The sequence below is a fragment of the Vulpes lagopus genome, chromosome 3 (genome assembly GCF_018345385.1).
Source record: "Vulpes lagopus strain Blue_001 chromosome 3, ASM1834538v1, whole genome shotgun sequence".
In the NCBI taxonomy this organism is placed as follows: domain Eukaryota; kingdom Metazoa; phylum Chordata; class Mammalia; order Carnivora; family Canidae; genus Vulpes; species Vulpes lagopus.
Window position 1 is genome coordinate 26,863,270 of NC_054826.1, and position 15,270 is coordinate 26,878,539.

Below are 15,270 nucleotides of genomic sequence, written 5' to 3' on the forward strand. Positions count from 1 at the left end.
GAGTTTGGTTTTGCACTTTGGAAGCACTTTTGTGTGCTAGACACATGCTTCGTTTTGCTGCAGTAGAAAGAAAAAACCCCAAAAAAACCAAAAACAAAAAGACAACGGAATAAAAGGTGCTAGCTCTACAGAGTCCCATTTAGAAAGATGCTAAAGACGCATAAGCATTTTCTGCTGTGGTTGTTTAGATTTCTAATTTTATTAATGGCTCCAAAGAAACTAAATCACATTCAAAGACAATTTTAAATTAGGAGAGTTGAAAACGAAGAATTAGGACCAAGAAAAAATATTTTAAAATCTAGAGATTCACAATGCAAATTCACGTTCAGAATAACCAAATCCGCCCCCCACCGCCAGTCCTGCACCTTGCCCTGATACAAAAATTCTCGAGGGTCATAGAAATAACCCAACATAACCAATGTTCCAGGAAGTAAAGTCTTTCTACAAAGGCAGGGGCTGAGTCTGTCCTATTTACTGCTGTATCCCAAGCATCTAACAGAATGCCTGGTACAGAGTAGGTGTTCCACAAAAATATGCTGAATTCATGAATAGATGAAACCCCTTAAAATCATTGAAACCAAAAGTCCCAAATGTGACATAAAACCTATAAAAAGGACAATGATCAGGTGACTCTTGACAGCTGTCATCTGAAAATCCTGTCGAAGCCGCTTAATAAAAGTGTTGGGTTGATACACCCCATGTCTAGAAAGTTGTAAAACAACTGGAGAAGGTCCAGAGCCGAGGCTGACTTGCTCCAGATTATAGAGAATGACAGCCAGACTTACTGTTTGCATTCCTGTCTCTGCCTTGTGCTGAGCAGTTTCCGTTCCAACCAAATCTTCTCATTTTTAATTTACTCTGATATTTATATGTCTACTGATTTAACATCACATCGTACCAGTCTGGGCTTCAGGGTGCCTTTGACATGCATTTTTCTAATTGACCTTTACATATATTATGCACAGACCAGCCAGAAATCATTCTTCTCCACGTGAGCCTCTCAGGTGAGAGTTGTGGTTTCACTTCTGTCTCCAGAAACAGCTTTCTTCACAGACTCCATTTAGAAATGGCTCCCCTGCCCCCTCCCCACCACCTATGTCTTCTGTAAGCTTGTCCAGACATGGAGTACATCATCAGGCCAGGCCTTCCAGTCATTCCATTGCTTGCAAAGCAATCATTTATAGGCATTTGGTGTTCTGTCTGACATCTGTTTGATGCTGGAGCTCCAGCCTTTGTCTCAATGAATCACTTGTCAGAGAAGGTTGTGGCATTTTAGCTGCATTTCACACCTACAAGGAAGGGTTGTCTGGGATGTAAGTGATCTGAGGCTTTTTTGAAACAGCCATCTTGCTCACCTCCCACGAGGAATATTCCATGAGGAAATAGGGAAATAAGGGAGGCTGGGGACTGTGATGCTTCTTAAAGGCTTATTTTCGTTGTCAGTGTGTGCCTTGTCCCCATGCATTTGAGCCGGTCTTTCCTTTCTGGGAATGACACTGCCAGCTGACCCCCACGGTTGGAATATCACTACTAGAAAGAACTGGGCTGAAATGTCTATGTGGAATATTTTGAGAGCATCAGAATAAGAGGGAGAGATTTTTTGAACAAGAAAAGGCGAAAAAAGTATTAATCATTCTTCGTAGTTTGCAGAAGATCCTCTATGTGCAATTTGATGGCTGTTCTCACGTTGGTCCATGGATGTAGAAATGTATGCCTTGGTAGCGAGGGTGTCAGGAGTCACACAGGGTCCTAGGCCAGGCTGAACCTTAGCAAGGCACAAAATTGAGGAGTCCCTTTATTCTCCAGGCAGGTTATCAGTGACCTCACAAGGTATGGTAAGTGAGGTTGCTTTAAACCATCAAGGCTGAACTATTTCCTTGTAAAAAGTCATTATTCATATAGAGTGTCTCATGGAAACTCCCATTTCATCTGAGGACCAGAGGGGGACATGAAAGGGTGGGGGAAGAAGAGCCTGAGAACACAATAGGTGGCCTTTCTAAACCAGCATCCAGTGAAGAGAGTGTATGGATAGAGCAGAGATGGAAGGCAAGGTGGGAATACAGAGAAAATCTGATGGAAGAATCATGCACTTTTTACTTCATTTTTTCTGTAAGGAAAGAAAGATGCTAGACAAGGCATATGTTGGAGAGATGCTTCTTGCTGCCTTTTAAATTCTTCGGTTTCACAGAAAGCCACCTTAGGAGGAGTTTGTCACAAACAGATGAATCCCCAGGATGAGAGGTCAGAATTCCCAGCTTGCATGAAACAGTAGGTGGAAAGCCAGTTTCTCGGTTAGATTTTAACTTAAAGAGAATGGGGAAGGGGAGGGGAAAGTGATACCCCATCGGAGGCTTCTGGGTCTTACACAGGATCCTTTTCAAGTTCCTAAATCAGTTGCAAGGGGGGTGGGGTAGGGTGCCAAAACGCGGGCTCATCAGTCACTCTGTGCATCTGAGCTGGAAAACATTTAACCCTGAGATGCAAATCATTTAATCATGCTGAGTCAGTGGTGACCAAAAGTTGTGAACCCTTGGAAGCCAGGAATTCCCAACATGATGTGATAATGCATTTCACAGCATGGACTTCAGATCTCCAGAACCCAGACTAGGGGAAAAGCAAGGCAGGGAATCTATATTCTCCTAAAGTTTCTGCATAACAAAGACAGATCCTCCCTCCCAAACTCCATGAAAATGGGGGTTCCCAAAGGGCAACTCCCACTTCCCAGTCCCCCTCTACATACTTTTGCCTTTCTGTTTGCACCATTAGGTCATAAGGTTAATGAAAACGCATTCTAAAATTATAAAGAAGATGAAGCCAGGCATGAATAAGAGATTTCCACTCGAGTCTGAATATTCCATCTGGAAGTTAAGAAAACCCATTTGCTTCAAAAATCATACAGTTCTTACCACATTTGCCTAGATAGGCCTGAGATGCTGAGGAACTTAATAACTACTAATTGCCTAGCTGGGAAACAAAGCTAGGAATGCAGGTTGGATCCCAGCTTAGAAGTGGTGTTGTGAGCTCTCTGTGTAGTCAAATGATGTGTCAGGATAATGTTGCGTTTGGGACCAGATAAAGAGCTGGGATTTAAATTTTTCATCTTCTACCATGAACTTTTTTTCTTTTTCTTTCTCTTCTTCCATCATGCTATCTTTTTAGTGTTCTTTCTCACTCTTTTTCTCTCTTACACATTACTCTGGTTCTTAAGGATGGACCTGTAGATACACAGCATTTCCTCACGTTACTTAAAAATATCTATTTCCTTAGGGCTTTGATCGCCACTGAAGGAAATAGTGCATTGCTCCGGTCACTCCTAGAACATTGCTTTTGTAGCAAATATTATAAGATGAGGTTTTGACTGAAAGGTGACACTTTATATTAACATCTTGACTCTGCTCACTCATTCTGGAGGAACGGCTCCAATGAAAGCAAATCGCTGCTGAAGACAAACCAACTGGAAAAGACACTTGCTTTTGCCTTTTTTTTTTTTTTTTGTCTTTTAAGGTTTTCACAATAGCTTCAAAGGAAATGTGAATTAATCATTTGTTTTGACCCAAGAGCAGCAGAACTTATTTTGAAGACTTAAACAGGCAACACAAATGTAAACAGGAATCTGGGACTCCCAAATGCTAAAGCTTGAAAGGAGTCAGTCTGAAAACATCAATTCTACTCAGCGTTTATTTTCATTTGAAGATAGTGGAAATCATATATAAATCACGGACAATACAAGTTCTTCTCGTCTGGCAATTGTCCACATGAATCCGTTACCCTCTAAGTATAGATACAGATTTTTTTTTCTTTTTTAATAGAAAGACAGGGCAATATGGCAGTTAATTAGCAACTGATACTATAAACTACAGTAGATACAAAGTTTTGTCATATAAATTAATTGCCATTACAAAAAGGCAACTGCTTTAGCTAAGAAGGTACAAAAACGGGTAACTTCCATAAATATAACAAGAAGCTAAGTGAAGAAATACATAACAGACTGTTTTTCCTATATAATATTTGAATATGCAAACTAAGACACCTGTGGCACTTTACATGAAGGTAGGAATAGACACACACACACACACACACACACACACACCACCCACCCGCCACCCACCCACACTCGCCCGGCCAAGCCCCCCCACCCCCACCCCCCAAGTGGATTTCCCAAGCACGGCCAATTCTAGGGTTACAAGGACAGGATGCCGCGGAGGAAGCAGCAAGACGGCAAGCTCCGAACTGCCAGACAAAGAAGGAGCCTTATTGACAGTTGTAAAGCATTAGGCGTCAGACAGAAACTTGTCAAAAACAGCTGTTGTTGGGTACTGATTGATAATGTTTTCATTCTGACGGCTGAGACTCTGCAGACAGTCGTGGGTCTGAGGAGAAGCCCATCACTGGCGCACACATGAACACACATACAGACAACGGGAAGTCATTTAACAGATGGCTTAGGAGCACTCAGCCACAGTATCTTAAAAAGACAACAGTCTACATTTAATGAACTTGCAGAGAGAGCAATGCCTAATAATCATTTATTTTTCACAGAAGATGAGCACAACAGAACCAAAATGAAAGTGGGAATTGTGTCACTGGTCATCGGAATGAAAGTTTTGTGCTGCTCACGGATTACACAGTGTAAAAATATTCAGGGATGCTGGAGACAAGATTGAATATGAATCCTCTTGGATCCATTCCATGGGAAAAAAAAAAAAAAAGCTTAAAGAAGTGGTCGATGTTTAAAGGTAATGATTTCGTTAAAATCCACCTACAAGATTAAACCACAAAAGCTGTATTTGAGTGATGTGTATCTTCTGGAGAATTACAAGGTATTACATCACCATGTAATACAGTGTGAGCCTGTGGTATTTGAGAACCAGTCTATGCTACCTAAAAATTACAAACATGTTTTTATTGCTCAGGTGAAAGGAGCAGTTTTCTATCATTTGGCCATTTTGTGTTTGAAGTGGCCAGAAGTCTACAAAATGTGCCAAAGAGTATTACATCCATAAACTTCAATATTTGTAGGTTATTCTTGTTTTAGAAAAGGTCAAAGGTGCCAAACCTTGGTAAAACTGCATATTTATCTCTACATAATTTTATCATTTAAATTAAATGGAAACAAACAAAAACAAAAAAAGAGTTCCAAAGACTGAATCTAAGCCCTAAAATGATTTGCTGCAGCCCCAGCACATTTTTTAAGGGCATATTGAAACCCCTGAAAATAGAGGTTTATAATAGGAATACTGATAGACTTTTAATTACTCGTTGGAGACAATCAGCGACTCTGTTAAACTGCATTAGCACTTAATGAATGAATATACAGATGATTCTGCCTTTGTTTTCTTTGTCAAATCCATGCCAGCTTAAACCCTAGCCAGTATAAACTATATACTTCATTTGGCTGTTTTTAAAATTTTAATCTATTATTTTAAAAATTATTTTCTCTCTTTCAATCACTTTACGATTTTTAGAAAAAGATATGTCGCAGCTTGACTTTATGCAGGGAAATCTTTCCATGAAAAAAATACTTGAGGACTTGATGAAATAGTCATCAGTGATGCATGCATTGTGCCTACATTCCCTCTTTTCAAAAACTGAAGTTTTTGCCCTTAAGAGAGGGGAGTGAGACTTCGGATGTAATCAAGGAAATTACACATCTTGTCTTTAAGTCCTTCCACATTAATTTTATCCTGGCAGGATAGTCCTCTCTGATAAGGTGATTCATTGAAATTTTTGGTGCTCATTTTTCTCTTATAATCTATAAGGCCCGTATATATATATATAAAAACAAAAACAATAACAAACAAACAAACAAAAACCCTCAAAAATAAAATATGATAAAAAAAAATAAAAATCCCAAGAGATCTTGGAAACAATAGACATAAAATGAGGAGCTCCAGTCACATAGTGCTCCCCCACCTCCACAAACCCAGGGAAAATGAGTCAAGGTTCTGAGTCTCCCTGAGTCCTTCACAAGGGATTTGATTTCTGTGAGCCACGAATTCCATCCATTTTAGCACAGAGTATAGAAGAGCTGCTTAGAACAACAGAAGGAAGAGACATGCGGTGAAGATAATTAGTGGTAAACAGAGAATAAATTCTCTCTCAGTAGTGTGTACTTGACGTTAATGCCGATGATAATTCACCTGATTTACAGAATATTCACTTTAATAGAGAGATGAGAGTCTGAGATAACTAGGAGAAAAGAGACACTAAAGCCATTAAAGTCTTGATACCAAAATAAAATTAAAATGAGAAACTAACATGATAGGTTCAAGGTCTTTGGGAACCCGTGTTTTTGCCAGATTTCACATTCTTACAGCTTCATGGTCTTTTTCTTCTAACAAATTTATCAGCTGAGAGAAGCTCTCCTTCAGTGCATCCATGTCATCCAGCGAGCAGGGCTGCAGAATCCAGCGTTTTCCACGTGCAAGTGGTTCAAGTTCAAAATATTTTTTGACCTTAAGGGGGGATAAGATAAATATGTTATTAGTTATATCAGAATCTTCCTAATTCCAAAATTTTGAGTGTGACGAAGTAGGGGAATTTCAAGGAGAACTTTTGTGAACTGTGATGCCTAGGACTTTCTAGAACTCCGTCCACAGCTGTTGTTATAATGTGGGTTATATGTTGTGACCCAGGACTGTTTTCTTTAGGGGTGACTGACCTGCTTGCAAGCCATTTCACCCACACACTTATCAGCATGGGAGGTCTGATGAAGTCTAAGAAAGAACTACATGTACAACCACCACACAGGGCAAAGTACACTGCAGACACCAAAAAGATTCGATTCCATCAAAACAACTAGCAGAGCAGCTTTTGCTACATCTCCTTGCTAATTTCTTAAATTGGTGACATCCTAGAGTATGTACTATATCAATTACTCAAAACTGCTTTGACTACCAAACATATACACCACAAAAACTTATCATTTAAATAGTCTTTTCTCTCTCTCTCTCTCTCCCTTAAATTTCTAGTATCTAATTTTGAGATTTGAGAAAGCATTTTTTTATGAAAGAGGATAGAAACTGAGTATGTGTGTGTGTATGCATATTTAAACTTGTATGCACATACATACATACATACATACATGAAGTCTCCCGCTTTTTATTTTTCTCCTAGTCCTGAATTTTCAGGGAGGTAAAAATCACCACCTTATAACTGGCATGTGAGTAGAGAATTTAGTATCCTAAAAACCTGTTTGATTAATATCCAGTCACAAGTCATTCTTAGCATAGTGCCTTGGATACTAATAGCATCCAGGATTACCAGCTTGTGATTGTGAAGAAATATCAAATTGTTATGTCTTCCCCAGAAGTGAGGAATCTCAAAGGGTATGATAAAACACAAAGTTCATAAAGCTATCCTCCTGCCCACACTACATCCCACAAGAACAGAACACTGTACTGATAGTCTAGTGAGGTTTACATAACATAAAATATAGTGAATAGCAACATCAGAAGAACCGTTGTTGGAAGGCATTCTTGGTCAACGAATTTCAGTAAATTCCATGTGCCATAGCAAATTCCAAGGTCTTACCTTAGTCAACACCTGACCTAAAAAAAAAAAGTGTCTCAACCATATGCCATTCTCAAATCGGGTTTTATTTTGCCTCTATCACTGCAAGTACCAGACTATGGCAGAGGTACATCATCCAAAAGTGGCATTAAAATATGTGTACATTTTTTTTCATGAGAGCAAGATATATGTAAGAAATACTAAGGTTTTATGCTAATTTAGGAACCACAATTATGCTAACATTTTATAATTCAAATGTGTCTCCGAAGTCCTTCTGTAAATGTCTGCAAAGTAGTAATAAATACTATTACTTTAAAAAGCCTGTGAAAATGGAAGAACTCTTATTAATTTTGATTCTGAGAAGTAACGAAAACCTCATTTCAGATCAGAAAATGGGTATACAACTTCAGAACAGTGTTCGCCCGAGGTATTTTACAAATCATGTTATTAAGAGGATTCTCCCTTATGGAAAATGTAAACTCCATTCTTTTAGTTTCTTCTCTCTAGAGCACTGAAAACAATTCCAAGAGAAGCTGTAATTGCTTGTGCAGTAACTAGTACTATACTGGCCCTGCCCCACCAACGGAGGGCTTGCTAGTCAGCAGACCAAGGGAGGCCATCAGCCAGCAGGGGGAGAGAAGAGTTGGCGGGGGTGGGGGGGGGTGGGGGGGTGGGGGACAGGTGGGGAATGTGTCTGAGTCTACAGCTTGATGGAGGAGCTGGCTATCTCTGAAGAGTTTAAAATCAGAGATGTTAGGCTCTTTGCTTCTCCCACAAAGTGGAGCTTCAGACTGCACTACTGAGTGCTTACAATGCAAGGGGGTATCTGGTCAAATCAGTAATGCCTCCCACCAAGAGGGGAGGGCCCGTAACATCAAAAATCTGCTCCATGAGGAAAGTTGTACCCTTGCCACATTTCATAACTTCAAATCATTTAATTTTTTATTTTTTTAAAGATTTTATCCATTTATTTGACACACACACAGAACACAAGCAGGGGAAGCAGAAGAGGGAGAGGGAGAAGCAGACTCCCCAATGAGCAGGGAGCCCAACATGGGGCTGGATCCCAGGACCCCCAGATCATGACCTGAACCAGAGGCAGATACTCGACTGAGCACCCAGGTGTCCCCAAATCATTTTAAGTATTGCTAGTAACTGAGAAGAGGGCTGGTGGCAAGAAATTGAATAATATTAAAATAAAAATAAGGACTAGCACAGTAAGGGCATGTTACTAACAATACTTCCTTTAAACGGTTCACTTAAAAATTCACAGAATTGATCCTGGTGGCATATTAACATCAAATTTGAAAGGAATGTTAGACTGAAATAATCACAGAATAGAATTTGTGGTATTTTGTAATACGGACCAGACAAAAAAAACCAGTAAGGTTTTAGGTACCCATTTGATTGGTTTCTAGGCAACTGAAAATATAGACTATCGCGTAGGCACACTTGGAAGATAATAAAGATGTCTGAAGGTAGTTTCAGAAGTTGTTCCTGCTGAATATGAAACATGAGGAGGAAATGGAAGGTTCCATTACAGGGTGGTCATCAGATAAAGGAGCCTAATGGTGTTAAGCTGACAAATATGGCTACGTAACCTGAGATTTTTGGATCTGTAACCTAAGTGGGGTATCTCACTCACCCTTCCATACTCCCCCGACTGGTATCCAAATGATTCCACACCACCACAATTTATAATATCAATTGTAAAACTAGTCTGGCATTTCAGTGTGTTTCAACCACAGTGAGTGACGGTTTGCTGCCAGAACATAGCTTCTCATTACCCAGAGTTTCGTGTTTCTAAAAACAAAGCAGATAATACAAGAGAGGAGAAGATGGAGACCTCATGCTCTGACTTGAACTTTTCCAGTTAGGTTGGGATTTTCACTTAGCATATATTTGAGAGAGACAGAATGGGCACGTGCATGCAAGCACACAAAAGTGTGGGGGGAGGGGGGCGACAGAGACTCTCAAGCAGACTTTGTGACCACTGCGGAGCCCCACTCGGGGCTTGATCCGACGATCCCAAGACAAGACCTGAGCCAAAACCAAGAATCAGATGCCTAACCGGCTGTGCCACCCAGGTGTGCACCTTCATTTAGTTTTGTTATATTAACTTGAACTTCAAATTTCACCTCCTCTGTATTACGAAGATATAAATTACAGTCACATTTGACTTGTCCACCATGGCTTTTCCTGTCCTTTCATGATGCTGATGTATAATTTTAAAGAATAAGGTGTTTAAGTTTGACCAACATAAATCATGTTTCAAATACTTAATCAGAGGCTTAAATATTATGCTTCACTGGAAACGGCAGGAATGAGGAGGAGGTGACTGCTTCACATTGGCTCCTGGAGATAGCACTTGGGGCAATGACATCAGAATACAGCTGCTTGGCAACCTGTAGTCAGTTGGCTATTTTCGGTTAGCCACAGAGAGTGGGCATTTGTTAGTGGCCATGTGTCCACCCTAGAGATAGGAAAACAAAGCCACCATAAGTAGCCAACCTATTTTAGATATGTCACCAGAGCCCTCCTTCACTCATGCCACTGTGGGGTGACGTGCATCACTGCATCCCGTGATTCCCACAGCACATTTACTGTAAAGTCCTAATAGCACAGAGACATCTTGGCACCATCGCTTTGCTGCTCATGTTTGTAGCAGGTGTGAAACCTGTGAGATTTTTCATGGCACAGGAGACCCCCTAATCGGGTAGTAGATGTCCTTTATGTTTCTTTGAGTAGAAAGAATAATCCTTTCCTACTTAGGACCTCTAACAGGGTTATGTAATGACAGTGATTTCCCTATCTTGCCTTCACTTCACAAGCAAAAATTTTATTTTAATTCTTGCAAACCTGTTGTGACTAAATTTCTGGAAGTCATGTAAATAGCTTTTGAACTGCAATAATAGGTCTTCCCTTTTAAAAGCCTGCAAATCTCATTTTATTTATAAAAATAAACTGCTTGTTTTTCTTATTTTTGTTATTAAAGCATGTAAGTAGTATGTGCCCAGAGTTGGCCTCATTCTCCTTTAAACACTCTGGGGAGCGGGGGAGAGAACAGTCCAGAAGGGATGACTTAGTGTTTTTATGTGACATAGAGTTACGTTCTAAGCTCAAATACTTATAAACAGTGCTTTGACCCACATGAATGTGTTGTAAGACATTAAAAAGAGGTTAGGGTGTGTGACAATTCTTTACTGCATGGGACTGTGCTGAGCACCCTAGAATATGTCACCTCTAGTTCTAGGGACTTCAATGCCATTAGCCCCAACCAGTCATTGCTGTAACCAAAAATGCCTCACCCCCTCCCATGTCCAGAAGGCCACCTGGGGTGATACTGATGCAGGTATCTCTGGCCCTGTCTGGGGAGATTTAGTTTCTTTTCCCACACATTCACCACCAGAGATAGAAGCTGGATATCTTTTCTGCCTGCACTTCTCTAGATCCCAACCTACACTGGACACACATATTTCCCTCTGGGAAAAAACTAGCAGGTTATAACAGACCCTTCCTAACTTGGGGGTGGCTGTGGTGCACTGCGGTAGGATGAAGTTAAGTATAAGGAGCTTTGAAAATGTGGGTCCTGAAAGTTGGCTTCCCCGAACTTCATTTATTCAACCACCACTTCCTGAACAAAACTGGTGAGTGTGGGAAGGTGGCGTGTGTGTGCCTTAAGGAGCCACTTGTGCCAGTGCTCCTCTTGCCAATGTACGGGGTTCCACTGATGAGAGCAGAATACCGTAAAACAAAACCCAGAAACAACAGCCCGAAGAGGGAACTGTCCTCATCATTTACATTATAAGATTACAAGCCCTTTGGCCCTTGGCTTTTTAGTGACCATAAAAGTTTAATACTGTACAGTTTACTAAAGGCTTTTTCACTCCTTTATAGCACCCTGATTATACTTCAACTGGAAGAAAAGGAACTGATTCAAATAAAGAGAGAGAGAGGAGTATTAAGACAATATAAGTCAATCTGAAAAAGAAATATCTCGGTAGAAGACTGTTCAAAGAACCCTTAGAAATAAAGGCACATTCTTTCTTCATCTCTGGACAAGGAATCAGTCTCATGAAGGAGACAGGCTGACAACTTCAGCTCCTTCAATTCGAAGGCGATCAATCAGCAGGTAAGACAAGACAATAGGGACACTGGATGAAGAATGCAGGAAAAACACAGAGAGCCAGCAGAAAGAGCTGCTGCAGTTGGGGGTCTGGTAGGCAAGCAAGAGCATGATGCAAGAGAACGTGACTCAGTAACTATCTTCATTCAGAGGAGCCATTATGGCTTTCTTGTCATTTTAAATACACAACATGTCCATGGCACACCTGTATTTTTCAAATAGTTGTATGAGTCGTGTTTTTTGAGACAGGTTCATATTGGTTTTGAACTCTCTGGTAAAAGTAGGGTCTAGATGATAAATGTACTCCAGGGCTCCAATTAATAGGATGCTAGGAGAGTCTGAATAAATTGTGAAATTTTGTAGGATACTGTCCATGGCTGTCAAAAAGGAACAGAACTTGCCTCATCTTCACCTGGGCTCCTTAAACTTTAATCACTAGAGTGGATGCACCTGTTGTGGTACCATGTCACACTGGGGGAAACATGAAACATTTGTATTGAAATGCTGATCAGGTGCCTTCTCTTTCCACCTCCAGGCACAAGGACATCAAAATGCACGAGTCATGAAATTGGCCGGGGTCTGAACTATTTACACCATGGAAATCTGCAAGTGCAACAAACCAAGACTTTCTTCTTTCTAGAGAGTCGGTTGTCAAGCACTTACCAGCATACACAAGTATGTACATCTCACATGTGAGTTTGCTGAGGGGCCTTCCCGTTTTGTGGTCTTAATTGCAGAAGCTCATGGGGTAGGCTTAACTTGGTAACCTTCACCAAAGTCAGAGAGAACTTTGCCCACACCATGGCTCCAGGATGGGGTCTGGAGATAAAGTGGCATGGCATCATTAAGATTCTTCAGAGTGCATTCTTGGCAGCTTGTTCAAAGAAAGGTTAGTCTAGAGAGAGCAGCACCAGCTGTTCCCCTTTTCATTGTTCTGCTTGTAGGATTTTGAAATCCTTAGAAAAGTACTAAATATGTCATTAAAGGCAGAAATAAATAATACAAGTAAAACCAATTTGCCATAGTCCTGAAGATCTTACAACACAGAACAGATATTGTTTACTTTTTAATGAGTACTAAAAGGGACCAGAAAACACATTAAAATTAACCAACACCACAATATTACTTTGGGAGTGCAGATCTATAACAGATGATTGATTTCAAGAATGTTAGGTGTAATATGAAAGTGTAGTTATGGTTAAGATCACTTCTTTCTTAAGCAAAGTGCAGCCTGCCTGACCTTGGAATAATTAAAAACCAGACAAATGCCTGCAGGTTATGACCTGTGATCGAGCCTCGCCCTTATGAGAAGTCTTCTTGCCCAATCAGTAATCTCTGATGTGTGGAGAATGTTATATGCTGTGATAATAGTTACATAAAAACTGAGGCTTCCACTGCACGGGAGAGGTTATTGTGTTCCAGAAGAGCTGAATAAAATGATCCCAGTGCTGTGGCAGTGGGAGCTAGAATCTGAAAAGCATTCCTGTTTTTTGGCTTAATCTGGTACCCTAGAATTACAGAACAAATTACATCTATCTTCTCTTTTCGATATGCCTAGAAGGTTTGTCTCAGTCTCCTATTCAAAAAGCTTGCTTATTGGACAACCACTGTGAGAGGCAGGAATTAGGTATGGATGCTTTCCGTCTTCACAGGCCAATGGAAGATACCCAGCATTCCTGTAGAGCATCTCCTTTATCGCAGGGATTCTATTTGGCCCTCCCGAGCCTGAGGCAACTCCTGTATGCAGGCAATTGCTCCAACTTCTACTTCCAATGGAAGGTGCTTCCATCCACAAGTGGAAAGAATTGGCTTCTAATTACTCATAGTTTTAATCCAGCTGATGTCCTCCTATCACCTCAAGGAGAAGCCTTAACGTAGAAGAAACTAAAGTAGACGGGACCTTCGTCACAGTAGCCACTATTGGTTACCTCCCAGCACCCAGGCAAATAAAGTTTTATTGGAACATAGCCATGTTTACTCACTTGTCTATGGTTGCTTTCACCCTACAACAGCAAAGTTGAGTAACTGCCACAGAGACAGTATGTTCCACAAAGCCTAGAATATTTACTGTTTGGCCCTTTACAAAAAAATAAATAAAAAAAAAAATTGCCAATCCCTGGCTAAAGCTGTTTGTAGCTTCCCACTTTGTCCAGCAGGGGTACAAGGAGCCTGGGTGGCTGGACTCACTTGCTAGACCAGCTCTCCCCCACTTTGACTCAGACTCTGGGGGGGAGAGGGGGGCATAGAAGTTGGCTTTTCCCATCTGGCCAGGCTCCATGTATAATTTCAGATGCTTTAGATTGTAGTCATAAAGCCATATTTTTACCCCTCTGTGTTCAGCCTGGGTTTCTTTTATGTGGAGACTTCCTTGCAGCAGCAAGAACTAGCCAGGGCATAGGGTCCACGGCCTGTGTCCTTCAAGTATGGCTCTTAGTGCAGAGCAATCTAGTTATTGTGACTTTGCAGTTTTAAAAAGGAACATACAATTTACTAAATATGCAATGTCTAAAACCCAGGTTTTCCTGAAGCTATTATATGCAGTTTAAAAATCTCACCATTCTGTCTATATACCTGTTAAGTTTTAACAATACATTCAGGATATAGTTTAGGTCCTTTTATAAACTTAGTTTAATTAACCATTTTTAAACATTTCAAGACTCTATTTATACATTTAATATATTCAGTCTTCTTTTCAGCATTTAGACTATAATAATCAAAATATCCTCAAGTAGCTAAGTCTTTTCTCTTGCTCAGCAAGAATTCTTAAGCATTTCTTCATTTAAATTTATAAATTCAATGACTCTCAAGCTCTGGTATTTTCTTCTTTTGGAGGGGTAAGATTTATTTATTTGAGAGAGAGAGAGAAATAGAGAAATAGCACAAATGCACGAGTGGGAGGGGCAGGAGGAGAGGGAGAAAGAATCCCAAGCAGACTCTGTGCGACATGGGCTTGATCTCACAACTCTGAGACCATGACTTGAGCTGAAACTGAGTCCAACGCACAACTGACTGTGCCACCCAGGGGCCCCTCAAGCTCTGGTTTGTTTGTTTGTTTGCTTGCTTGCTTGCTTCCTTCCTTTTTTTAAAAAATATTTTATTTATTCATGAGAGACACAGAGAAAGAGGCAGAAACATAGGCAAAGGGAGAAGCAGACTCCCTACAGGGAGCCCGATAAGGGACTCGATCCCAGGACCCCAGGATCACAACCTGAGCCAAAGGCAGATGCTTAACCACCGAGCCCCCCAAGGTGTCCCAAGCTCTGGTACTTTCTAATACTATTTACAAGCTCAACTAAATTCTCATATATTTTTTAAAGATTTATTTTGGAAAGAGAAAGTGTGTGAGTGGGGGGAGGGGCAAAGAGAGAGAATCTTCAAGCAGACTTCGTGGTGGGCATGGAGCCCCACTCAGGGCTCGATCTTATGACCCATGAGATTAGGACCTGAGCTGAAACCAAGAGTCGGGTACTTAACTGACAACCACCTTGGAGCCCCTCATATCTTTCTACATAGGAGGCCAATTCTGAAATAATTTACACATTTTAAACAATAATTATAAAGTGAATGTACCAGGCGGACCTAAATGTAATATATACTTGAAATAAAAGTATTACTATTGTAGATTTGGTTAT

General features: G+C 40.5%; 1 protein-coding gene across 1 annotated transcript in view; it reads right to left on the reverse strand.

The window, feature by feature from the left end:
• Nucleotides 1-3,660: 3,660 nt before the first annotated feature.
• Nucleotides 3,661-15,270, reverse strand: part of ARL15 (ADP ribosylation factor like GTPase 15) — a 397,041-nt gene continuing 385,431 nt past the window's right edge. Inside the window, exon 5 of the mRNA XM_041748766.1 lies at nucleotides 3,661-6,455. Coding sequence (XP_041604700.1) covers nucleotides 6,303-6,455 — 153 coding nt within the window. The 3' untranslated portion in view covers nucleotides 3,661-6,302. The remainder of the gene's footprint in view (nucleotides 6,456-15,270) is intronic.